Source organism: Pleurodeles waltl, chromosome 2_2 (genome assembly GCF_031143425.1).
Source record: "Pleurodeles waltl isolate 20211129_DDA chromosome 2_2, aPleWal1.hap1.20221129, whole genome shotgun sequence".
Classification (NCBI taxonomy): Eukaryota; Metazoa; Chordata; class Amphibia; order Caudata; family Salamandridae; genus Pleurodeles; species Pleurodeles waltl.
Window position 1 is genome coordinate 649,695,018 of NC_090439.1, and position 25,860 is coordinate 649,720,877.

The window sequence follows — 25,860 nt, forward strand, 5'->3', positions numbered from 1 at the left end:
CTCAAGGTGGTGTAGTGGGTACATTTTATTTAATCAAAGACCAAAAGGAAAAATACATTTATTACACACACTTCTAAATACTATGTATTACTTTACAAATATATGTTGAAAAACATGTTTAAAGATGGCAGCCACAGCCCCGTATGAGGAAGGAAGCTTGCGGAGCCCATCGTTTATGTTGTTTGTTATGTTATGAATAATGGGAATATGAAGAAATGAAAGTATGGACAATGTGGAATACCCATGAACAAGGAAACAAGGATTTCCGAAACGCATCAGGTGGATGTTTTGTTGCCAGATTAATAAAGCAGATTATATATAATCCAAGACGATTGCGGCCGCTGCAGTTTTCTTCCTTAAGGACTTCTGTTTTGGCTAGAAGAACATAGATTGATTTATGGCGTTCACGACCCCGCCAAGGCCTGCCTTGTTTGGGCTCAGACAAAAACGAGTTTTGTGGAATAGATGAATTTAGAAGGCTGTGCCCGCCCCTACCTGGATACTCAGTGGAAATAACACGGCTCATGCGTAGTCGTATTATTTTAGCCCATGAGGATATACGGGCATTCATGAAGAAAATCAACCATGAATAATACGTACAGGGTGTGTACCAGTTGGAGGACAGATGCCGAACCCCGGATGGGTGGACCAAGGGTGAGTGTTTCCCTGTGATGTGATGAACGTAGAGCACCTTAATGATAAGTTGACGTGCAGTGGAGTCTGCGGAGTCCATGATGATTTGAAATTGTCAATCCAAATTCTAAACATTGATACATAATAAATTGAAAAATAATGGCAACTGAGAGAGATTCAAGATGGCGAGAGGCAGTGGAACAGCTGTTTGATCATTTAGTCCAGTGGTTCTCCATCTGTGCGCCCTGGCACCCAGGTGCGCCATCTAAACTAGCCAGGGGCGCCGTGCACCAAGCACACGGTTTGGGAACGAAACGAGGAATAGCTATAAATATCTGCTGTCACTACTTGCGGTAAAGAAATATGCAGTAAAGCACTGTAAAGGGCATTTCTTCTGCTCAGCAAATAATGCATATTCAGGCCTTCATGGAAGACCTGCTGTCACAGACAACTAATTCTGTCCCTTCAAGGATAGGTCACAAACACTTCACTCGGAATAAGCCACCCTAAGACAAACACTTTTGAAAAATGTGTGCATTGCAGATGCATTGTCTGTATGTAGGTACCTTTATTGTCTTGTGCACTTCGTTTTTCTTGTCAGCAGGGCCCTACAGATAGGCAGTTTATTACACAGCTAGCATTTGTCTATAAGACGAAGATCATAGGATACTCAGCCTAGTGACTGCAGTCAGACCTTGGCTGGATGCCTGCTAATGCACCAAAGCCCACCTTCCACTGCACTCTTCTTCCATACAAGGTATGTTACAGAGACAGGTAGAGCTGTAAAGTATTGTACCGGTAGACATTGTACCTTAGTGAGCCAGTGAAACAGCAATAACGTGCTAATAAATGCCAGGTAGTGCATGTCAGCAGTGTCTGATCACCTTAAAACATGTAAATATTACATATTTCAGCTGCGTACATGTGATATTTAACCAACTGAAGCAAGCTGCAATAGTGCTTAATTAAAGTCCCTTACTTTAATGTGATCTGTGCATAAAACAGAAAGCACATCCAGCTTTACTAGCACAGATTCTTTGTTAGAAGTAAATGAAAGGATTTGTTCTCTTATCATCTTTATCTCATTCTGTCATTCTTACTTTCATCACTTTACTAGCAACACAGCTTCTGCTTACTCCAAATAATATTCCTTCTTACTCTTGCAGCTATTCGCTGTCTGTAACTCTGCTAAATATTCCTACTCTTACCTCTACTTCCTCCTTATTACTCTGAATATTCCTATTCTTACTCCTACTGAGTCCCTCCCACCTGCAGCAGCGGTTCCTGCTCTAACCTGCATTTCAGCAAAGAGAGAGATGGGTGCCTCAACTGCTACAGTTTTGCATGTGTGAGAAATACAGGGATGGGTGCAGGGCTTGGATAGCCATCTTAAAGGGTGCTCAGCGGTTTGCGCTGCCCTTCTTTTCCTTTAAGGAAAACAGTGACCTGCCTGCTGCTGGAGGAAGGTTGGCTTCCTCAGCATCAGGTTCATGTCTGAGGGGATATCACCTTCTTAGTGTACTGGCACTGAGATAGTTTGAATAGGAAGTTACTCCCATTGCATTTCAGTTATAGCTCAGCTATACATGGCATTCGGATGCCATCTGCAACAGACTTTTCTATTGAAGGTCCTTCTGCGAATGTAGCCAACACTGCCCTTTTCAGATTGCTGATGTTAATGCCAGAATTCCCAAGAAAATTAATGTTTAAATTGGCTGCTTAGTGGTTGTGTCATATTTGTTGCTAAGGATTGTCAGAGATATGTATTCTATTTAGTTCTGTGACATGCAGAATATGATGCAAGCTGCTGCCACTGAAGAAGATGTTTTCATGGCAGGAACGTGTGGTTTAAGGCTTCAAGGCCTGGAGTAAAAAGGAGAGGTGGTAAAGTGAGTATTTGTTGCTGATAAAGTGCTTTATTACAGCATCAGTTCAGTGACAAAGTAGATCACAACTACGATTATAATACCTTCACAGCAATTAATTTCAGGGTGGAAAATGGAAGTACCCCCGATGCCGGGCTTACATCCTCCCACCTGCCAAAAAAAGTAACGTAACGGCGAGCCACGGCTAACTGCCAATAGGTCAAGGGAGCCGCGGGTCGAAAAAGTTTGGGAACCACTGATTTAGTCTCACAGGAGACAGCAGGAAGAAATGGTAGAGATATCAGTACTGAGGGGAATGGCAAAAGTAAAAAGGAATTGTGGGGCATGCAATGGAAATATTCTAAGAAGGAAGAATCAAAATAGTGGGAAACAGTTACATTGCAAAAATACACTGATTGTGAAAGGATCCCTACAGGCTTAAGGATTTTTGTTGTACTCACCTCAGAGAATCCTGATCCGGAAATGAGAGCGAATGAGCGAATGGATGGAAAATAATTATCAATGTAGTGCAAATATGTTGAAAGATATTGATAAAATTTTCATGGAAGGAATGAGAGAAGTTGATTATAGAAATTGAAAATGTTTCCAATGTATTGAAGGAAAAGTGTTCAATGGAGGAATATGGAAAACAGATGGAGAGAGCAGGCCAAAAGCTGAATAAAGCAGAAGAAATACTAAAATCAAAAAAGCAACAGAAATTTCTGAGGGATTTGAAGGATTACGAAAAAGGACAGATTCTTACATTTGGAAGAAAATACGATCAGATTAGGAATAAGTCTCTTGGAAGAATAGAAATGGATAGATTCAGAAATAAACAAAGTGGCATGATGACTACTGACAATGCAGTTATACAATATGACTCTGGAAAAGATATGAGAGAAAGTGAGGACAGTGAGAGTGATGCCTCCATACAATCTGATACGGGTGTAGCAAAAGACAATATTTTAAAAGAATTCAATCTCATAGCCCAAGGAAGACTAATGGGGCAAGCAGGTATAGGAAACAAGCTTAATTGAGGTTGTGCAAGAGGAAGAAGAACAAGAGGAGGAATGTGAGATCTAAAGGGAGGCCCAAATGGAATGCAAACAAGAGGCCAGTTGACACCAAAATGATGGATAGAATGACTTTAGTCAATCTCTCTTGAACTTGTTTAACGGAACCAGAGAAAAATAAATTATCTTTGGGATTATTTTTCTCTCCTGTGTCCACAATTTAATTTTACACAGAGTCACATTGATCTGTTCCATTTTAGTAGAAAATTAAAATTGAAAAAGTGGTTTGCCACTCAAACTAAAGAAAAATGTAACAGCAAGGATGTTGTGCCTTCTATTTTACAGATAAAGCACACAGAGGTATTACACTATGTGTGAGCTAGATGAAATGGTAGAGGCAATCTATGACCCGGTTCTAAACTTAATGCAAATGGAAATTGACATAGGGAAAGAGTATCCTAGAGGTTTTAGACCTAAGTCGACCTTTCTGCCCCAGTTAATAGTGATGCTATAAATGTCTTTGAAAGGGGTGTTATTAAAGAGATGAATAAACTAAGATATACAAAAAGACCCCATTTTGGTCATTTAAATTTGAAACATAGAGAAGCGATTAAATCACTGTAAGATAATAAAACAATGGTGTTTAAAAAATCTGACAATGGTGGAAATCTGGTTGTATTATCTAGAGATATGTACACTAAGGAAAGATTGAGACAATTACAGGATGTTAAGACTTACATGATTTCAAATAGAGGTGAGATGTTGCAGGCCAAACGTGATTGTTTTGTAAGACTGGATGAGTGGAGAGACATGGGACTAATTGAATGGGGGGAGTATCAATTCCTAAAAGTTGAATTTCCTAAACTTCCAGCTATCTACCTCAATTGAATAAAGGTGCAAATTATCCCCTGGGAAGACCTATTGTATCATCTATGGGTTGTCTATTTGAGAATACCTCAAAATATGTTGATTTCTTCTTACGTCCCTTTGTGGAGGCATTGCCCTCATATATTAAAGATACTGGGGATTTTTTGAGGATTATCAATGGAGTTATGTGGGAAGATGATTTCCTCCTGGTGAGTTTGGATGTCAACAGCCTGTATACATGTATACCCCATGATAATGGGATTAGGGCAATAAGATTTTTTTTGAGAACCCGGTCATTGTCATATCTCCTCCATACTGAGATGTTCCTCAATATGATTTATATATGTTTGACCGATCATTTTTTGATTTTTGAGAAAACACTGTGCCATCAAACCCAGGGGCCTGCGATGCGTACTTGATTTGCCCCCAGTTATGCTGGTTTATACCTCGGCTGGTGGGAGGAACAGAGGGTCTGGAACATCGCTGATTTTGAAGAGCACGTAGTCCTTTGGGTTAGGTACATTGATGATATTTTTTGTATTTGGAAAGGCAGTACAGAATCTGCGGTCCAATTTGTGAGTACTTTGAAGGATAATTCCCTTAATTTGAAATTTAGTGGAGAAATTCATTCAAATGAGATTGAATTTCTTGATGTAAAGATCAATATTTTGAATGGCAAAATGAAATGTGCTCTATATAGAAAAGGGAAAGCGGAAAATAGTTTCCTTCATGCAAAAAGTAACCATCCCAGAAATTTGGTACAGAGTATCCCATATGAGGAATTATTGCGCGCAAGAAGGAATTGCAGTTTGAATACTGCTTTTGAGGAAGAAATTGAGATTATGACCACCCATTTTAAAAAAAGAGGATACTCTACCTATACTATTGTGAAAGCACTGACAAAAGTGAGGCAAGGTAATAGAGATGATCTACAGGTAATTCATAAAATGGAAGCAGATAGGGAAATAAAGAGTGAAGAGTCTGTGAGATTCATCACAACTGTCCACAATAGGACAGGAGAAATAAAGAGGATATTTAAAACATTTTGGCCAGTGCTGAGAACAGATTAAAATATAGTTGATGTACTGGAAGAATATCCAAGATTTACCATTAGACCGAGTAGATCGCTGAAAGTCTCTCTAAGCCGGTGCTTATTGCCGAATATAGAAATGAATAAACCTATCAATGGCTTTTTCATTTGTGGGAAATGCAAGGCCTGCAAATACAGTGAAAATTGTAAGGATGTTACATTCCCAGGGGTTTCGAAACCATTTAGCATCAGGAAACATGTAATGTGCAATTCTGATTATAGTATTAATGCCTTGAAATGTCCCTGCAATACATTTTATGTGGGTAGCATCATTCATGCAGGAAAGCAAAGAATATATATATGTACATATATATATATATATATATATATATATATATATATATATTTATTTAAAAAAACAAAGCTTACAGGGACGTTATAATTAGGTTCTGAATTTACTCGTACAAAACCATAGAAATTCAGCAGTGATAGTTACAGTTATTTCAAGCAAATATAACTATAATTTGATTAGAGCCCCAAGGAGCTAGTGGTCCCTGCTGGGGCTGTGGGGAGCCAGGTGGCCCCTTCACATCAAATTTGATTGACGCCCTGGGAGGCTGCTGGGGGCGTACGGCCCCTCACATTCATTATAAATAAGCTCCGGGGAGGTGGTGATCCCCAGGGCATAAAACTGTCCTAGGAAGGAGCCCTGTTCACCCCACTTCCTTTATTTCAAAATGCCCCCGAGACCTGGCCCACCCGGGAGCTTCTTAAAAACAAGCATGGGAGCCTGCTCCTGTTTTTTTTGTGTTTTTTATGTAAGCAAATTAATAGATTTACCAATTATATTTTGCTCTGGAGGTGTCCATGTGGGTCATCAGCACTAGAGCTAATGGGTCAGGGTGACCCTATCTTGGCCCCTTTTATTTTTTTCATCTTTTTGTCTACTTGCCTCATATTTTTGCTGATTCTTTTTGTTGGTTTTAGGACTATGAGCACTTTACCACTGCCAACCAGTGCTAAAGTGCATGTGCTTCTCTCCTAAAACATGGTTTGATTGATGTATGCACAACTGGCACATTTAATTTACCTGTAAGTCCTTTGTACAGTTTGCTACATGTGCCCAGGGCCTGCAAATTAAATGCTACTAGTGCGACTGTAGTACTGCTTGTGCCACCTACTCAATTAGCCCTAAAACATGTCTTAGCCCTGTCATTGCAGAGCCTGTGTGTGCAGTGTACACTGCCATGTCGATTTGATATTTGAAACCTCTTTCCAAGCCTTAAACTCCCCTTTTATTACATGTGCTACCCCTAAAGTAGGCCCTAGGTAGTCCATATGGCAGGGTGACATGTAATCTAAAGATAGGACATGTGCTATTAAGTTTTACATGTTTTTGTAGTGGACATTCCCAAATTCATTTTTCACTACCATGAGGCCTACCCCTCTCAAAGGGTTAAGATTGGGAATCTCTTATTACATTGAATAAGCTGTAATTCCTAATTGAGAAGGGTTAGCTATTTCATGTCTAGTACTTATGGAATTGTAATGACAAAACCTCTTTAATGGTAAAGTCTGATTTATAATTAACATTTTTAAAATGCTACTTTTAGAAAGTTGGCATTTTCCTGCTCCTAGCTCTGTGTACCTTCAACCTGTCTCCAATACATGTCTGGGGTGGGTTGACAGCTTTCCTGCATTCCCTCTAGACAGCCTCGTACAAAGGAATGGCAGATGTGACTATGACACCATCTGCGTGTTGATGGGACATTCTGGGCAGGGTGGGAGGCAGGAGCTGACACTTACACCTGAATGGGCAGTGTTCTGCTCCCACACAAAGGAATGGCTAACCCCCTGAAATGAGTTTGAATCCAGGGCTGGAAGAAAGGACCTCTATGCACTTCAAATATCCTTATTTGAAGCCTATTCCAATTCAAAGGCACAACTGGGAGTACATACTGAACATCTGACCTTACCAAATCAGTACACTTCTGGACCTGTGAAGAACTCTGCCAGGAGGAAGGACTGGTGTTCCACCACAAGGACTGCCACTCTGGACTGCTGCTCTGGAAGAACTGCCTTTCTGCTGTGCTGTCCTGCTGCCTGTTGCCCTCTGCCCTGCTGAGGAAGGACTGGACCCATCTCACTTGAACCCAGAGTGACTCCAAGAGCTTGCTGGATTGTTTCCTGTTCTGAAGTCTCAGGGACCTCAAAGTCTTCACTTATCCCTGCTACAACCCTTGGACTCTGCCAACTGTGAGCTTTGCCTTGCCAAGTGGTGACAATCCAGTGATAGGCTCTTGGAAGTGGGTTCTGCAGCTTCTTCTGCAAAAACCCATGCATCGCCATCACTGAGCCAATTTGAGCTGCTGCATCTCTCCTTGATGCTATAGCATCGCCGCTGCCACTGAGGACGAGGACATGGCAGCACTGACTGCATGCCTCAGGATCACTGCATCACCCTCAGCCCGACACATTGCCTTTGCAGCTGGTTGAGCAGCCAGATGCTGCTGCATCTCTTTCTTTACCAAGGGTTCACAGATGATGCATCCTTGACTGCACTGATCGGAACCGCCACATCACTGGCGCATCTCCTCCTCTGCTCCTCACATCAGGTCTTCAACATCAATGCAACTCCCATCCACAAGGTAGTTTTTCAGCGGGACAAGGTTGGTCCCTGTATCTGACCCATGCTCCATTGCAGTCGACCTGAACTCTTGACTTTGCCTGGTCTAGTGTGACCAGATAGCCCCTGTTGGCGCTTTATGCTTCTGTGCACTACAGTTTCATTTATTCTTTAAAAAGTCATATCTCAACTTCTACTTATAGGATTTTTGTCATGTTGGTATTGTTTTACTCATAGCAATATAGGTGGTCATTCTAACCCTGGCGGTAAAAACCGCCAGGGCGAATGACCGCGGTAGCACCGCCAACAGGCTGGCGGTGCACCGCTGGGCATTCTGACCGCGGCGGTTCAGCTGCGGCCAGAAACGGAAAGTCGGCGGTGTACCGCCGACTTTCCGCTGCCTTTGAGAATCCTCCATGGCGGCGGAGCGCGCTCCGCCGCCATGGGGATTCTGACACCCCCTACCACCATCCTGTTCCTGGCGGGTCTCCCGCCAGGAACAGGATGGCGGTAGGGGGTGCCGCGGGGCCCCTGGGGGCCCCTGCAGTGCCCATGCCAATGGCATGGGCACTGCAGGGGCCCCCGTAAGAGGGCCCCAAAAAGAATTTCAGTGTCTGCCTAGCAGACACTGAAATTCGCGACGGGTGCTACTGCACCCGTCGCACTCCAGCAACTCCGCCGGCTCCATTCGGAGCCGGCTTCATCGTTGCTGGGTCTTTCCCGCTGTGCTGGCGGGCGGCCTTTTGGCGGTCATTTGGTGGTAACCGCATGGCGGGCGCCGACCGCCGCCCGCCGCGGTTAGAATCACCGCCATAATCTGTTATCCTAACTTGGAGTGGAGTCTTTCTGTGGTGTTTTCTCTGTTTCACTGTTTCAACTGTTGCACAAATACTTTACACATTGCCTCCTAAGTTAAGCCTACGTGCTCTGTGCCAGGCTACCAGAGGGTGAGAACAGGTTAGTTTATGGTGTGTGACAGACTTACCCTGAATAGGACTGTGGTCCCTACTTGAACAGGGTGCATACATCTTGCAATTAGAGACCCAAGTTCTAACACTTGTGCAATGAACATCTTATCAGTGATGGTAACTAAGCGACAGTCTAACAATACTGATGTACTGTTAATTCTTAACATCAAATCATGCAAAGAATTTTGGTAAACTGTTTCAGACCATGTGCTGTTTTAACACAATATCCAAAAGCTAATGGAATGATTTGAGCTTCATAAATTGAGATGAAATTAAATGTTTGGATGCTAAAGTTGATTTCAAATTTTAACTATTTATCTATTTCTAAATATTATTTTTACTCTGTGCATGTTTGTTATGATAATCCAAATCAAAATTCGAAATAAATATTATTAACACCAAGTAACAATATGATACACTTCTGAACTTGTCACTACATATCATAGGCTAAGTTCTTAATTAATGTAATTGAATGTAATGATTGAGAATATGTATATATTTTCATTCATTTAAAAAGGATTAGCATTAGCATTAGGGTTAAGTTAGGTAGATTGTTAAATGTAATTTAATGTTACCTTAGGTCTACTTACTTCTTAATGTATTTGGTTTTATTAATTATATTTATTACACTTTAAGGCTTAGCTAGGGTTACAGTTAGTGTTAGGTAGAGGTTCCATACATAACATAAATAAAATATGTTTATTTTAACATGAATTAATTCAGTGTAAGGATTCAGTTAAGGATAACTATCATTTGACTTTAATGTTATTTAATTTAGTATACTATAATGTAATTTAATGTAATGCATGGTTGGATCTTACATTGACATTAGGGTACAGTTACTAAATTAATTTGACTTTATTTATTTACATTTAGTGCACAGGGTAATGTGAGGTTATGGATTGGTATTAGGGCCAATGTAGATGGAGGTTCGAAGAAGTAGTAAATACTGAGGCCCAGATTTACTAAGCCTTTGCGTTGTCCTTGCGTGTCAGAAGGCAAAGTCTTCAGTAAGATTTAGAAAGTCACACAAGATGCCATTTGCCTGGCTTTGTAAAGAAATGTAACACAATGCAGCAGCTTGCACTGTGTTATATTACATTTCAAGCTGGAAGGTGCGCATGGGTGGCGCATGGGCATTCTAATGCATCCACCCATTGATTTGATTCCAGTTTTCCAAAAGTTTGTACACCTGGAACTGGTACGTCTTCCAGTAGATGGCATAACGAGGAGAAAAATCTTTTTTATCCTCGCTATTTCCTGTTTCTACATGTGATACATTCTGCACCATGTACAAAAAGAGGAAAATGCTTCTTTGATTTGTTTTGGTGCTGAAAGGTATGCCTTCCTGCACAAAAAGCAATCCTGCCTATAAAGCTGCACACCCTGGCATGATGGTGTAAGGGTGCCTGGGTTAGCACTCTGTAGCACACAGAGCGCCAGCGCAAGGAGAGAGCAAAAATGGTCTATATTTTTGTAAGTTGGAAGCATTTCTGCTCTCATCCTTGCTGCACAGTTTTGTGTGAAATAATGATAAATATGCCCCTAACGTTGAAGTTGTGGTCATCATTTAGTGGCTTAAATGTTCTGGTAGGTTGGAGTAGTGGACATTGAAGTAGCAATGTACAAACATTTGTTCCTAGCCCAGGCACATTTTTAAAGGCACTTTAAAATAAAACAATTAGCTCGTCATTTCAATGCATGTCACAGGTATTTTTCAGGATATGTTAGGGACAGTAAAGTATTAATTTATTTAATTAATGTAGTAAATTGTGAAGTGATAAAGGCGCAGCTTGAACTTTCAATTGACATGCATCAGCACCATGCTCATACCAGGCCCCAGCTCTGCTTCCTGTTTCATCACTGGCTCTGAATGATGGCTTTCAGTGTCCTTTTGAGACGTTGATCGCCGAGTAAATAGCACTATAGTTGCACTATACTGGGCTATAGTTCTCTTCAGTGCATTGATATAGGAACCAGCATTGGCTTTGCTATCCTTTGAAAAGCAAGCGGGACTATTAGCAGACCAGCGTTTGAGGGGGTATGCAACTGGAGAAGCATGGTTAAATGAGACAATCTGTGCATGTTGTTCCAGACCATGAGTACATGCGGGCACAAGTCTGGGAACTGAATATCCACAGTCCTATTGAAGTGATAATAGGAGTATGCAAAACAAATTGACAGTGGATGTTGAGGGTATTTGAGGCACTGAGGGGAGCAAGCAGTTTGGGGCTTTCACCACTGTGTCCCCCTTCTATCTTGGAAAGCCAAGGGGGAAAAGGGGTGTGCAGCAGGATGTGGTTGAGAATCTGCAGTCCAGCTGGAATAGTGTATTCTACAGTGCCACCTCATTACCTACTGAAACATTCTGTTATGGTGGCTGCAGGAAAAGAGAGAAGTAGAATTCAAGACTTTTAAAGAGTTGTGAGTTGTGGTGGTGGTGCAGCATAAGAGAAACAAAAGATGATGTGGTGCAGGAGGATTGCTCAGGAGTGCTCAGACCCTCTGTAATAATGCCTGAAGGGAGAACAAAGCAATGAAAGCATGTGAGACCTGCAGCTCAGCACCCTAGGAAGAAGAGACCAACAGCGACTGTGCATAATAAACATCATGATGAGACCTCTTTGGATGGTTCCCAAGCATCTATAGTGATAGACACTGATGCAGCGAATGGAATGAGCTGGTAACAAATGGAATGCATAATAGCATCACCGCAGTTGCTCAAGAACCACATATGGAGGCCTCTCCCCTAATTAACTCTATAACAAGATTTTGTAGAAAAGCACTTTAATGGGAAAAGAAGAGAGGCATTTGTGGCATTGATAGTTAAAGAAATTATTTTGGATAGAACAACAAGTATTATGCCAGGGATTGGGGATTTAAACGATGCAGAGCCAATAGCTGACCCAGTAGACCTAGTAGAGAGCTCACTAATGCCTTGTCTGTTGTCTTCACCATTTTTGGTCTCCCCTCTACGAATACAGGAATTCGTTAGTAGTAGAAGAACCCATTACAATCCCAAAATGATCAACACGGAGGGGTCAACACACCCTAATGGCTTAGGGGTGATTGGAATGGACAGCAAAAAGTAAATCTTAAATCTGGAGACATAAGCAAGCTCTTCCTCTTGGTGCTGGTGTTAAATATTGATGTTCTAAAACACATTAAAATCATCTACCTACTGTAGCAAGAGAGTTATATCAGATAAGAGGTAGTATGCACTCATTAATACAACCAATAGTAGACATTACTATCAGTACCCCTCCAGGTGATGCTGAAAACTTACATATGCAAGACAAACCAGCTACATCGGTCTATATTTCAAAGAGGCCCATGACTTAAAAAAGAGAGTTCATCGCATATTTTTAAACGATACATTCTGAGAACAAAAGGGAGCCAAATTGTAAACAAAGCAACGAAGAAGAAGTAAATCAAAAACAACTCCAAGGATTATGTTTTTACATAAATACTAAGAAAAGTAAGCCTAATTATAAAATGGAAAAGAGGTACTTTTAAGCTAAAAGGAGTGAGACTAATGCATCAAACGGTCCCACCATAGAGTTTGAGGAAAAGAAATGATGAGTTCTTAAGACCAAAGGAAAAAGAGTTTATGCACAACAATGCAAGGAAAAAAATGCAAGAGACAAGAAGAATTTCCACAAATTTGACCACATAACTATTTCATCATAACAACTCTGAGAAAAATGTGATCATTCTAGATTACTCCAGGTCCTAACCTACTGCCCAGCTCTGAAATCTGGAACATCTATTGATTTAAAAAAGGCAGGATATGTAAACAGAAACACAAAAAGAGATGTAAAAAATACTCACATTCCACATTACCAATAGAGGTATTAAATAAGGCAGAGAATGAACTTCATCCTCAAGATACCACATTTGTAGTTGGGGATTAAATATATTTAGCTAGCACAGAAATAAACCCTTTTCTGAAAACTCCTCCTGGACAAAGGTTTAATCCAGTCTAAATCTGGCTGCCAAATGAAGAATGTGCATATAGTTTCCAAAAGGTATATAGTCATAAAGGACAAACTTTAAGGATAACTTTCCCACATTCCCAGTATATTCTAGGGAGTCTGGGAATAATAGATGAAACTGTTTTGCAAGGCTTAGGGCATTGAGCAAACCCAAAGGGAGTTTATAATTCTGAGAACTATTGATTAGCAATTAAACCTCTCACACACTCTTTGATTATTGTCATAGAACATAGATTGACTAGAAAAAGTGCGTGATACCAAGATGATCAAGGAGACGTTCTTTATACACTGTAATTTGTTTTCTGTAGAGCTGTTTGTGTGAGGATATATTCCCAACAGACCTTCTCCTTCAATCACATAGATACTCTGTGCAAAAAGTCTCTGGTCGTGCTTCAGGGCAATATTGACCTTAGTTACCACACAATGGCAACAAATGTATCCGTGATATATACAAATGTAAGTGACAGTGGTGATCCTGTTAACGTTGTATAAAAACCCTTCAAGTATAAATTGTATATTTGTCACCAATGTTTATATTAAACCAATAAATTCTGATCTATTCAAACATGATCTGGAACTCTTCTAATAAGACCTAGCCAGGACTGCGTCAAATTCAGAATCTTGCAAGATTGTGCTGCAGAAAATTGATCTGCTATCTAACGACATATTATGATCTTATAGCATACTACCTGAAACATTCCAGTATTGCTGAATTTCTGGATATGCCAGTAATCTTTCAAACTTTTTAGCAGCAGAGAGAATGTTCTGTGCAAATGGAAGGCTTTCTTCTGATTCACCTCCACAACAAAATTTCAAAACAAGCAATCAATGCTGCCCCATAGATTATGTTTTTAAATATCTGTTTTTTTTATCTAGTGCTAGATTTTAAAGTATTGTAGCTCAAAGGCAGTAATCATATTCCCATTCATCTTTAAATACAATTAGGACAACCATTCAATCATCAAAAGATCCTATTGGTACAGATTGATTATCTGAAATGATTAGTAAGAGTTATTCATGAGCACCCATTTCTATTGACTAAATTTCAACACAAAGAGAAGCTACCCAGTTACATAATTGCCAAACATAATTTTGATTGATATGTTACAAAATTTAAGAATTAGTAGACTACTTAGCTTATGTTACACAGGAACAATCTCTCTAGCAAGTGAATTTAAAAATACTGGATTGTTTGGTGACAATAGTAGGCAGATGAAAAAGCAGACGAGGATGTTAAAAAAGTAACTAAGGGACACAGTGGAGGAAACATATTACATAAAGAACATCTCCTAAATAAGAGTACAAGCTTGTTGTAAAATATAAAAAAACATGGCAATTGAAGTATTGTTGGGATTGTATGTTAGGTTGGCAGCTAATACGACAAGGTACATGAACATTTTGCTAGGGTGTCATACATGATTTCAGAGAATAACTTGGTAAATTATATGGAGGAAATCTACACACCAGGATTCGTGGACACAACCATTAAAAGATACATGGCCTGCAGAGAAATACTGTCTTTATTTTCACTTAGCACAATAAAAGTCAGTAGCAAATTTGTACAATTAACAAGAGTTCTAGGGCCTGAAAACCTCCCAGCAGTGGTAATAAAATCTAAAATAAATTCATCCTGGGTTCTTTTTTCCTGAATACTTTTAGCTGGAAAATTCCCACATTGTTGGAAAGGGGTGATCATAAAGTCAAGACATAAGAAAGGCGTAGCTGACATCACCAAAACAGTACAGGCTGATAGATCTAAAGGATGTGGGTGTAAACTTTTCCTTGAAAATAATTGAGAATACCTTTAAGAATAGGTTGATGCTAATTATCTAATACCAATGGAGCAAAGTGGAATTAAAGAGGGAAACTCAACTCTATACTATTGTTTTAGTAAATGGGCCCTGGCAAAGATGTTTATTGATTGCTGTGTGACATTCACCCTCATACGTAGAAAAATACAGTGCGAAATACTAAAAGACTTACAGATATCGATATATCTTCCAAAATTCTAAATGAGTTGCACTCAGAAAACTGTGGTGGAGTTTAAATAGATTTGGAGGGTTCCCTCCCAAGTAGAATTTGAATACAAAATGTCCTTAGAAAGGGCTGTGTGCCCCCCTACTATTTGCTCTGTACATGGCTGCCTTACCTTTAGCCCTGGTGAACACAAAATGATTTAGTACAAAGATGGAAGGTACACACATCTTGTGCTTCCGATAGCCTTTTGATTTGGTTGTAATGGATACCACTCAAAGAGGCTTTCAAAGAAAAGAAGCAGAATTCTACAAATTTAGAATAAAAAAAGTATATCAATCATCATTAAAAAAATATGAGTATTTAGATTACAAACAACCTACCATTTAACAGTTTCAAAAGTTTTAGAGGTGTCATAAATATGTTGGTGTAATGTGTACAAATAAACTAAAGTGGTATGAACACACTGGGGTGCTAAAAGCTAAGGCACTTTGGGCCAGATGTACGAAATTCCAAGTTTGTGACTCGTAATTTGCGAGTCGAAAACCCGGATGCAGGATGGTGTCCCTGACACCATCTGCGAATTGCAAGGGGGTTGCAAAGACCCACCTCATTAATATGCGACCCCCTTGCGATTCCCAGCACTCACAGGGATGGTGGCCTGCTGGAGACAGCAGACCACCATGTCTGTGACTGCTTTTAAATAAAGCAGGTTTTTTTTGTAATGCAGTCCGTTTTCCTTAAAGGAAAACGAGATGCTTTACAAAAGGAAAAAATGAAACGTGTCATTTTCATTTTTTCAGGGCCATTCACAAAGGGGAAGGGGTCCCCTGGGGACCCCTTCCCTTTTGCGAATGGGTTACCACCAGTGTGACACTGGTGGTAACTGCGAATTGCTTTGCAACCGCGTTCGTGGACACAAAGCAATTCTCCATCGCGATGCAAATCCTTCCTATTTGAGACTCGCATTCCCATTTTGCAAGTCGGTAACCAGGTTACCGACTCGCAAAATGGGAATGAGGATCGCGATGTGCTTTTTGCATGTCGCAAACAGCGAAATTCGCTGTTTGCGCCATGCAAAACGTTTCGCACATCTGGCCCTATCTTCTTTGGCAGGACTTAAAAGGTAATAAGGACTTTGGCAAAAAACAATTTAAACCTGTCTTGGTAATCTTAAATACTATGATAAAACCACAGCTGTAATTTGAGGAACAAATACTTTTTAGATGGGAACTATCAATCAAATACGATATAAGGAAGATGCATATACAACCTCCTGAATCTGTCTAGTGCCGTGTTGTTCAAGCTTGAAGACAGGTCAACCAAACAGCATGGACTTCATTAGCTTGTTTTCATACTCAACACAACACAGCATGTCAGAGATTCCTGGTGTCTGGATGGGGTATTTCACAACACTGAAAAAAATACTAAAATCCGAGATAAGTCTGGCAGTATTAAAAATAAGAATTGTATTAAATATGTTTTTTTTGTGTTCGAATATATTTAAACAAATTCAAAAATACTCTTGGAAATGTGTATGTGAACTAGTTTCAAAATGTGATATAATGTATATTTTGTTAGACTGTGCGTTATTAGTATTGGTATGCAGGACATCTCTAAGACCAATCTTTTTTTTAAAAATGAGTATAAGAAATAGACTTTAACAGTTGCATTTGAATGGATATGCACATTTTAGAGATGGTATGTGCAATATGAATATTGTATCAGCAGTAAAAGACTTTATATAGATGTTAAAGCTGGTATGTCAATTTTAAATTTACCTTAGGAAAATGAATTGCATTTTTATATATTTGGTGGAAAATGATAGACTGTACTCTAAATAAAATACAGCCTGACTGACTGACTGAGATCATTATGTTTGTATATATTCATCTTGAGATGGACTTCATTAAAGAATAATCAATATATAATTATATTAGAGACTTCCAGGCATTAGCATAAGGGCTATCCAGGTAATAAGATTACATATCAATGTGAACAGAACATTCAGATGAATATTTCACAGCAATGATTGGGTGGTATATCTGTGTAGGTGTTTGGCTTTAGAGTCTTAGTAATTGTTGTTCTGCACATACTCTACCCCCATGTTCACTAATTCTTTAGGTGTAACTTTCTCTGCAATTGTTGACGCATGACCTGCCAAGCTTACCATCAAGTGTAAACCTGAATGGAATCCTAGAAGGCAAGATTCATCCCCTTCTCCAATTAGTTTTTACGAGACATGATCTTCTACAAACGTTTCAATGTTGAAAGTGTATCTCTTTCATCAAATGAAGGTGGGATGCAGATACTACCGAGACAACATGTTGCAGTATGTTGATGGAGTTCCTTCTGATGATAAGTCCGGATTTTCCCACAGTTTCTCTAAGTTGCCCTGCCCCACATGTATGCATCCATAGCCACTTCATATGAAAAGGAAAAGGAACTTGAGGGGGTATTAGAGGAGATAAAAACATCCTCTTAAATCACTTCCTTCAAACTTTACTTTTTTTTTAAGACATTTAAGACACAGGGCCTTGCTAAGAGTGACACTTTTACATCTGCCTAACAACGGTGGCTACCCCCTTTGCCCTATTTAGAGTTCCCAGGTGCCTAAAACACTCTAAATAGGATCAGCGAGCACCCGCTAAACTCTAAACAAAACTCATAGTTTCTTGCTCAGTACCATATTTCTGTTGTTGAACTGTGGGCACAAACACAACCACAACTACTCTAAAACACCGAAACAGAGCCTCCATTAGTATGGTTGTGGTGATAAGATTCATGCATTATTCAGAAGAGGAAAAGGTCTCTGCGCCATTGTCCAACCCCATCCTCATGCCCTTGTTTTCACCCTTGCTCTTTGGCTTTACCCTTGCCATGCCTGAACCATCAGAAGGTCCAATTCAGGCTCAGTGCCATGCGTTGCGTACAAAAACAAGAGTATTGCATACTTTAATAGCTCTTGCAAACCTGTCCAAAATGCGGAGTCAGGCACTTCCGCCTGACTTGCACACGTGCTTGATCAGTAAAGTGGGAACAGCCTGCTGTCCCAAACAACTTTCTGTCCTTTGGCAGTTTGTCGCTCTGACAGCCTGAAAGTGTGCATGGGGTTGCAATGTCCCATGTGTGGGAGACAGAGGAGGATGCACAACTCCCCTCGGCAAAAATGAACATTAGAGGAAAATCAGTTGCTGCACATTATCTTCTCATCCAGTGACTGTGAGCTGTCATGCTCATTCCATTACTTTCCATACACTAGACTGTCTTTCAGAGGACCGATTTTGTTTTGCTAATATGTGCACGAAACCCCTTGCCCGAATATCTCCAGAAAATTATGTTCAGAAAGTAAACTGCAAACCCTGAATACATCCCTCTAGCTCAGAGGTCTTCAAACTTTTTGATGCTGGGACCCCCTCTCAAAAATTTTTAGATGTAAGGACTCCTTCCTGACAAAAATTTCTAGAACCTGGTACTCTTCATCATCTACAATCATAAACGTCCCCAATTCCCACAGCAAATAATTTTTACCATAAGGAAATAATATTAAACAGTGTTTAGCAAGCCAAAGGGCAAGGGTGTGGCTAAAAGCTAAGGTCCTCATTTATGAGGAATTAGCATAGGGCAGTGCCACAAATATTCTTGCTACACTGCCCTACACCAATATAAAAGGGCAAGAAGGGACTGTATTTATGAAATACAGTGCATTCCCGTCCTTTCCCCCTGTGCTGGTGCACAAATTGATGCCTAGCGCTAACGAAGGCCGGATTGTTTTTGTGCAGGAATGGCTACCTTCTTGCACAAAAACAATCCCAAAAGGCAGGCATTTTCCTCTTTCTATATGTGTGACAGAATGCAACACGCATGGAAAGAGGGAAGAATCGAGGAGAAATTAAAACATTTTTCCTAATTACACTTGCTCTGGGGAGGCGCAAGGTTTTGGCACTGCTCCAATTTACGTGATTTTGTCAATTTGGGGCAGCTTCAAAATCCATGGGTGTTGCTTGGGAAAACCCACCAAAATGCCCACTGAACGCCTCCTTGACGCAAAGTAAGGCAACATAGAGGTTTGCACTGCATTGCCTTACTCCATATCTATGAGGCCATGCAAAGCCATGCAGGGTGGCTTTGTGTTGCCTCATAGGTATGAATGAGAGGCTTGTGCCACCAGAACGTCAAAAATAACGATGTTCCGGCTGTGCAAGCCTCTCATAAATAAGCCCCAAAATATTCTGTAAGTTTTTTTTAAGCCTTTCACTGTCAGGCAGCTACATATAAAATAACAGCGATCTTAAATGAATAATAAATAAAAGAAAGTGTTACTCATTGGGAAATGCACTGTAGTTCATTATGAAACCTCTATTAGTTAATGCACTGCAGAGGTCTGTGTGTAACCGGAGAGCAACAGAATTAAATCTTGGTTTGTGCAGTGGAGAACAGTGACTTGTGTATTTTTAGTGCCACGAGGTCAGCCTGTTGCAGAAAGCACTGTGAATACATAAGTCATTATTTTATACTTGCATTACACACAGTATAAGATAAGCCACTACAAAAAGGTTTAGGACAAAAGGGCTCTTCCGAAATGTAGATTTAAGTAATACCAAAGTGAATGCAATACTAATTTTTAATAGCTGTCCCTTCAACACCTCCAGGTGAAGTAAGCGCTTTGTTAATACAATTAACATTAAAAGCACACAGTTCACAACCTAGTTGTTAACTCTTTCCACTACCACTCAAAAAGAATAAATGGTTGTCATCACAAAGCTTTGAGTGACTGGGTCGTTTAAAGCTAGAGCCAGCATCCTTTACGGTTACAGATTAACCTTTACATTTACAGATCAGCTGGTAGCACACATTTGCATTTCATTCAGGAAGCGGGCAACCTGACATGAAGGATTTCTGTTTTGCTTCCTATCACAGCATAGGAGACTCAATAAACCAAAGTTCAGCTGAGGCATTTTAAATATCTGAGGAAGTGAGGCTGGGGGAATGTGCACCGCTGTGCTCAGGACTCCAGCCCCCCCCACACCAGGGGTCACCACCCATAGATTGAAGACCTCTGCTCTAGGCCCACACAAGGTACAGAATATTATTAATAAACTGGAATGCGGTCCTGTTGAAGTACCAACAGCTGAGATGAATTCAAGCATTCCACCCATTGCTTTTTTAATTTTCTGGGTTCAGACTATATCTTCACCCTCAATCAGCTGGGACTAAAACTGGAAGCAGATTTTCCACAAACACATGGCACAAGGCATTTGTTGTTGAATGGAAAGAGACAAAATAGGAGTATGGTGGGTAACTTTCGTTCTTGCTTGGTGCCTGACTGAAGAGTGAGTGGGTAGTTTTAAAAGAGATAGAAGTGGAGATTTTTTGCTTGGATAGTGACATGTCTGTCTCTGAAGCGTGAGCATGCCTCAAGCATCGTTTGTAACAAGTGGGAAGAGGGTTATAGGTTACGATAACTGTTTCATGCTCAGAAAGATGATAAATTGTATATTAATAACTGATTAACTAGTGTCAGAGCATGATTCTAATGAAGAACGGAAACTTGAAAGGCAGGGTGCAGTTAGATGAATTTTTTATTATATATACAATAAGCTTTAAGAGATGTGCTGTCTTTTTAAAATAAAAAGAAGGTAACAAAAATAGTTTTAGCATAAGAACTACAATCAAGACGCAAATATATATGACTAAAACAGAAGTTAGGTCGACTTAAGTAACACAGAACCTGAAATGACAGATTGCATGTTGCATTTTTTAACTAGGACAGTAAAAAACTGTACAGTGCAAGCAACACGTTACAATAAAGTATGATCAATGAGGCAGTCTTTCAGAATGGAAATAGGGTGGGCTTTAGTATCTCATAAATCCACCATATCTCTTCTCCATTTCTGGGATCTCTTTGGAATAGCTCTCTGCTTCTTCCTCTGAGGGCACAGAAGAATCAGTGGAGCGCCTCATGAATCCCCCATATCTTTTTTGATAGTCCAGCCACCATTCTGGCCTTCCCACTCTGCGCATGAAACCTCCATATCTTTTGTGCAGCTCCTTGGCTCCCTCTTCCATCTCTGAGCTTCTCCTAACTCCTCTCATGAAACCCCCGTATCGTTTGCTGACCTCTCCCTGGCTTTCATTGGCGCTGTCTCGATAATGCCCAGCCTCGGGATTATCCCCAATGCCGGTGCCAAGCAGCTCCCTCAGAAGATCTGCAGCTTCGCCATCAGAGTCCTTCTTCATGAAGCCTCCATACCGCTTGGTCAAGATCTCACCATTGTTTTCCTCTTCAGGTTCCACGCGGTAAAGCTCATCCATCTTCTTCATGAATCCACCATATCGTTTCATGAATCCACCATATTTCTTGGCGAGTAGGTGATTTGCATCCATGTCTTGGTCATTCTCTCCTTCTTGTTGCACAACGTCCAATTTAATGAGTTGCAGCAACTCCTTACATGTGTCCCAGGCTTTGGACGATGGTAATTTACCTTCACATTCCAGCGTACACGCCTAAGAAGAGAAATATGACATCTTTTAAGGATGGTTTCTATACATTCTTGGAATGCACAAACAATTCCTCAAGACACTGGCTTGCCCCTTATATGCTTCATATCTTAAATATACATTTTGCAGTGTGCATAAATACATTCACCAACAAAAATACTAGCCCAAATCTTGCCATGGTACTATTTTAAATGCAAATGCAAAATGCAGATGCCAAAACACATAGGGCTTGATGTAGGTTTCGTGGTATGGTGACGGATATCCCGTTCGGCCAAATATAAATCCCATAGGAAATAATAAGACTTATATTATGGAGGATGTGATATCCATCACCACTGTGATGGAGTAACCTGTCTGCCGATATCTAAATCACACTCATAGAGTAGGAGCAGAACACTGGGTTCTGTTACTCACCGTGTACTTTACATTTATTAAGAGTAATATGAAATGGTGTGCAAACGATGCACACAAATTACAGTACAAAGTCCATCTTAAGTTACAATTTTTTATTGTAAGAGTTGCAAATAATTATCACAGTACTGAAGAACACCCTCCATAAGTCAACGTCTTCACTCACAATTACACACTTAATTCAGGTCAGTTTTTATTGTTGTTTTCACATTAATTTTGGTAACACCTACTTTCCCATAAGGATTCACAAAAGTTGGTGTTGAACAAGGTATTGGGGACAATGTAAGTTCCCCATAAGCATAAATAAACCTCTTAATTACAGAGTCACTGTTTTATGATATACCAATGGCATCCTAGGCGTCGACTAAATAATTGAAAATCGGCACTACATGGAACAAGTCTATTTCAGCTACAGATCTGCAGGGGTTTGTAAGCTTTACACACTATGGTCTGGCGAAGACATAGGATTGTTGTTACGTTTTTAGAAATGATCTTGCCACTGCTTTATTGTGCTTTGCACTTACTGGTAGAGTATATCGTTTTTTAGAAAATACCGTATTGGAAACAATGTGGGCACACCTCAAAACATTAGCCAATGAGATTCCTGGCATCCATGAGGACCTATTCAGCCATTAGCTTGCCCATCCCTCCAATAACACCCCCACTTCTAAAGAAAAAGGTGCCCTTGCTCGTTTCTACTGTGGTGCCTTCGTAATTTACGGACAGTGAGGCTCTGGCATGAGGCTAGTGTCCAGGATACTGTGTAGTGACTTCTTAAAACCCAGGGAGGCGGGGCACTGCAAAACCAGGACCCGGTTGACATGTGGTCTGGCAATTTCCTTATGAAGGTAATTGACCTTGCCGAAATATGCAGCAATGGACAGACAAATTATGCATCAGCACTGACTACATTTTCCGGCAAGAAAATACAAATTATGCAGCTTTATGCAACACATCTTGGTGTAGTATTATGTGGCTTTATTGCCAATTTAACATATTTTGATAAAAAATTAACCCTAGAGCTATAGAATAATACAAATATTTCCCAACAAATAAATATTTACAGGTTTACCAGGTCTCTATTAAAATTTTTATTCTCTAACAAATAATAATGTTGTTGGACATAGAGTCTCATTACTATATTTGTATTAACATTGTTCTTTCAAGTCCCTGAGTAAAATGTTTCTTTTTAAATATACAATGCTGCACTCACCAGAAAAGTAGCCTACCTGTGCATACTTCTTGTAATAAAAGGTGAGCCTGTTTATGCCTTGTGCCCAGATAAGATTTAGAACTGGTTTTAGGTTTTTATTTACATTGTACTCTCACATTGGGCCTGCAGAAGCACCTCTTTCCATCAATAAACAGACCTGAAGAATAACACTGAACATTAAAAATGTTTAAATAAGCCTCCCACAGGGAGGCACTGTGAGCTTCATGGCATCAGACATTAAAAACGAGACGTCAAATGTTTGGGATTTTTCTGAACACTGCTTGCTTTCTTCATAAAATGTTTACATTGAGCACAGTGCCTGCAGTATGACATGACTTTCCACGAATAATGGGGAAAAAAATGTATGACAAAGAAGAAACTACTCTTTCCCCCTTGTTCTAGTTATACTTAAATATGTGATGATGTTTTCTTGCTGGAAAAAACCCTTCCACATTTCTTCAAAGAGGTCTATGAAGACTGCCTTAGCAAATGTTGCACCTCCTTACTAACAGTATAATACCTAAACACAGTAACCATTCAGTGAAGGGTGACCATTACCTTTTGCAGCGACGGCCTCTGCTTTGCAGCACGTGTGTCTTGTTTTACTTTGTAGCTTTTAATCTGTTTGATTTAAAGGCCCATTTTTGGTTGAAATCTGTAGTTTATGCAACAGCTTGTGTGATATGTGGCAAACGCAGGGAATCCATAAGTAGGCAGAAAACTACAGACACAAAATCACAAAAGTTCACTGACCCTAGGTACACGATAGTGTGACTACACACTTTCTTATTACCCACAGAATGAACCATTCCCAGTTAGGTTCGAGTATCGCTCGTCCGAGTTAAAATGGCGCAAGGCCTGCCACGTTACTTTCCTTTCTCCATGTCTATAGCTAGTGACAATGAGAGAAGAAATGAAAAAGATTTACACTGCTGCCTGGTCTAGCACAGCGCTGCTACCTTCAGGATGAATGCAGAGTTTCGCACAGTTTGGGAAACATTAAGGCAGATTAAAGAAGCTTTTGAAAAATCAGAGGTGTAACACAGGGTCAGCAAGTGAAGTTGCACCCGGCAAAGGCAGCACTCGCCTTTCCACTTCATTATAGATCAAACCGCATGAAAAGATAAAATGCGCCCGAAGGGGCGGTTCCTCTTTAATGATCCTGGTTTTCGGCACATGGAATAAGATGAAAATACAGTGCTGCACATTGCACTTATAATCAACATGATTTGTATTCTCTTTGAGGGCTACATAATAAGACACCGTAGGCTCTTCTCATTTGGGTCACGTCTTAAAAAGGCTGCGCTGAATCGTGTCTGATGAAACAAACCCAATTAAGACCAGGTACCTTAGAGTGGGGCCTTCTCTTGTAGAGAAGTTAAGGGTCACAACTTTAATCTCACTTTTGCATTATGAGGAAAGTGCATTTTCGGTGCTGTAAAAAAACTATTATTTACTACCTAGGTGAGATTTAACATCGGTCATATTTCCTAATAGAATTATACATGTATGTGTTGTAATCTAAAATGCTGGTCATCAGGAGGTTAGTTCTGTTTGTCACAAAGTATACCTTTTCAAGGTCAAGGCCATATACAATGGTCATTCATTGGTGGGGGGCATTGTACACCACAGTGCTGTGGCAGTGCATGGTGTTAGCTTGGACAGACACACATTTAAGTGAACAGGATAGGCAGGAAATCCTTATGTACCAACAGGAGGTAGAAGAGGTGGATGGTTTTATTTTAGTGTGCTTTATTGTGATATCTAAAAAAACACATGATGACCTGCGGCCACTTCTCTGAACCCTCTCAATCAATGATCCATCCCTAGTTCTCATGCTGAGGGTGAGCAGCATATGTGTGGGTGAGGAAGATGAGGAAAGCTTTCATGAAAATGTCCAATTTTGTGTTCTCCTTGTAAGTAGCCATGCTGAGTGAAGCGCTCCGTTGTGGGTCCCACAAGTTCAAAAGCATTCTGGTTTGTGCCTTGATGAAATTGTTAATATGTATTCTATGTGTGCAAGATTTTCTACAGGTGTTGCATAAGTAGGAACAACTTGGATCATTTCAGAATGTGATCTAGCCAAGGAACAACTTTGCTCAGGAAGCCAGACGATCATAAGTGACAGAACGATAAGGTGACATGCTTTGATCTATCGCTTGCGTTCATTTGCACTACTATCAGTACTTATTTTTAGAAATAAAGGATCTATCTCGGGAGAGCAAGGTAGAAAGCTTATGAGTTAGGTATAGTTTCTTACATTCTCTTCTTAACCTTATGCAGATATTGCTGATTTGTTGTCAAAAGGATGGCCTGAGAAGGAGAGGGAAGAAAAAAATCAGAAATGAGGCCAAGGTGAAATAATTATAGAAATATGAGGCGTGTGTGCATGTGCAAGAAGTAACTGCATTTTGCACCAGACAGAATTCTCTTAAAGCACTTGATTGTCCAATGATTACACACACCATTGCCCGAAGTGCAGAACTTGCTTACTAGCTCAGGAAAGTGGAAAGCCAGTAGTGTCAAGCACATTCTTGAGTGTTACACTAATTTACAGAGACATGGACTCAAAACTGTGGTCCCATACAATCTTTTTCCCCAATGCCTTGACTTAGCAGTTACAGAGCTGGAGAGGGAAATATGCGAGGTGGACAGGAGTCAACATTGCTGAGTTCTGTCTTTCCATGCTCTTGTAAAGCTCCAACAATATATATTTTTTCATCGGAACACCTTAAGTGTTGAACGTTAAAATGCATTTCAGAGA

At 40.2% G+C, this 25,860-nt stretch overlaps 1 protein-coding gene and 1 long non-coding RNA gene across 3 annotated transcripts in view; one reads left to right on the forward strand and one right to left on the reverse strand.

The window, feature by feature from the left end:
- Positions 1 to 210: 210 nt before the first annotated feature.
- LOC138273742 (uncharacterized) overlaps positions 211 to 25,860 on the forward strand; it is a 66,640-nt gene continuing 40,990 nt past the window's right edge. Inside the window, exon 1 of the long non-coding RNA XR_011200294.1 lies at positions 211 to 654. This is a non-coding gene — a long non-coding RNA (uncharacterized lncRNA). The remainder of the gene's footprint in view (positions 655 to 25,860) is intronic.
- PENK (proenkephalin) overlaps positions 20,536 to 25,860 on the reverse strand; it is a 39,057-nt gene continuing 33,732 nt past the window's right edge. For both annotated transcript variants that reach the window (XM_069220208.1, XM_069220209.1), the window contains exon 3: positions 20,536 to 21,478. In XM_069220208.1, the coding sequence (XP_069076309.1) occupies positions 20,828 to 21,478 (651 nt within the window). In that variant the 3' untranslated portion in view covers positions 20,536 to 20,827. The remainder of the gene's footprint in view (positions 21,479 to 25,860) is intronic.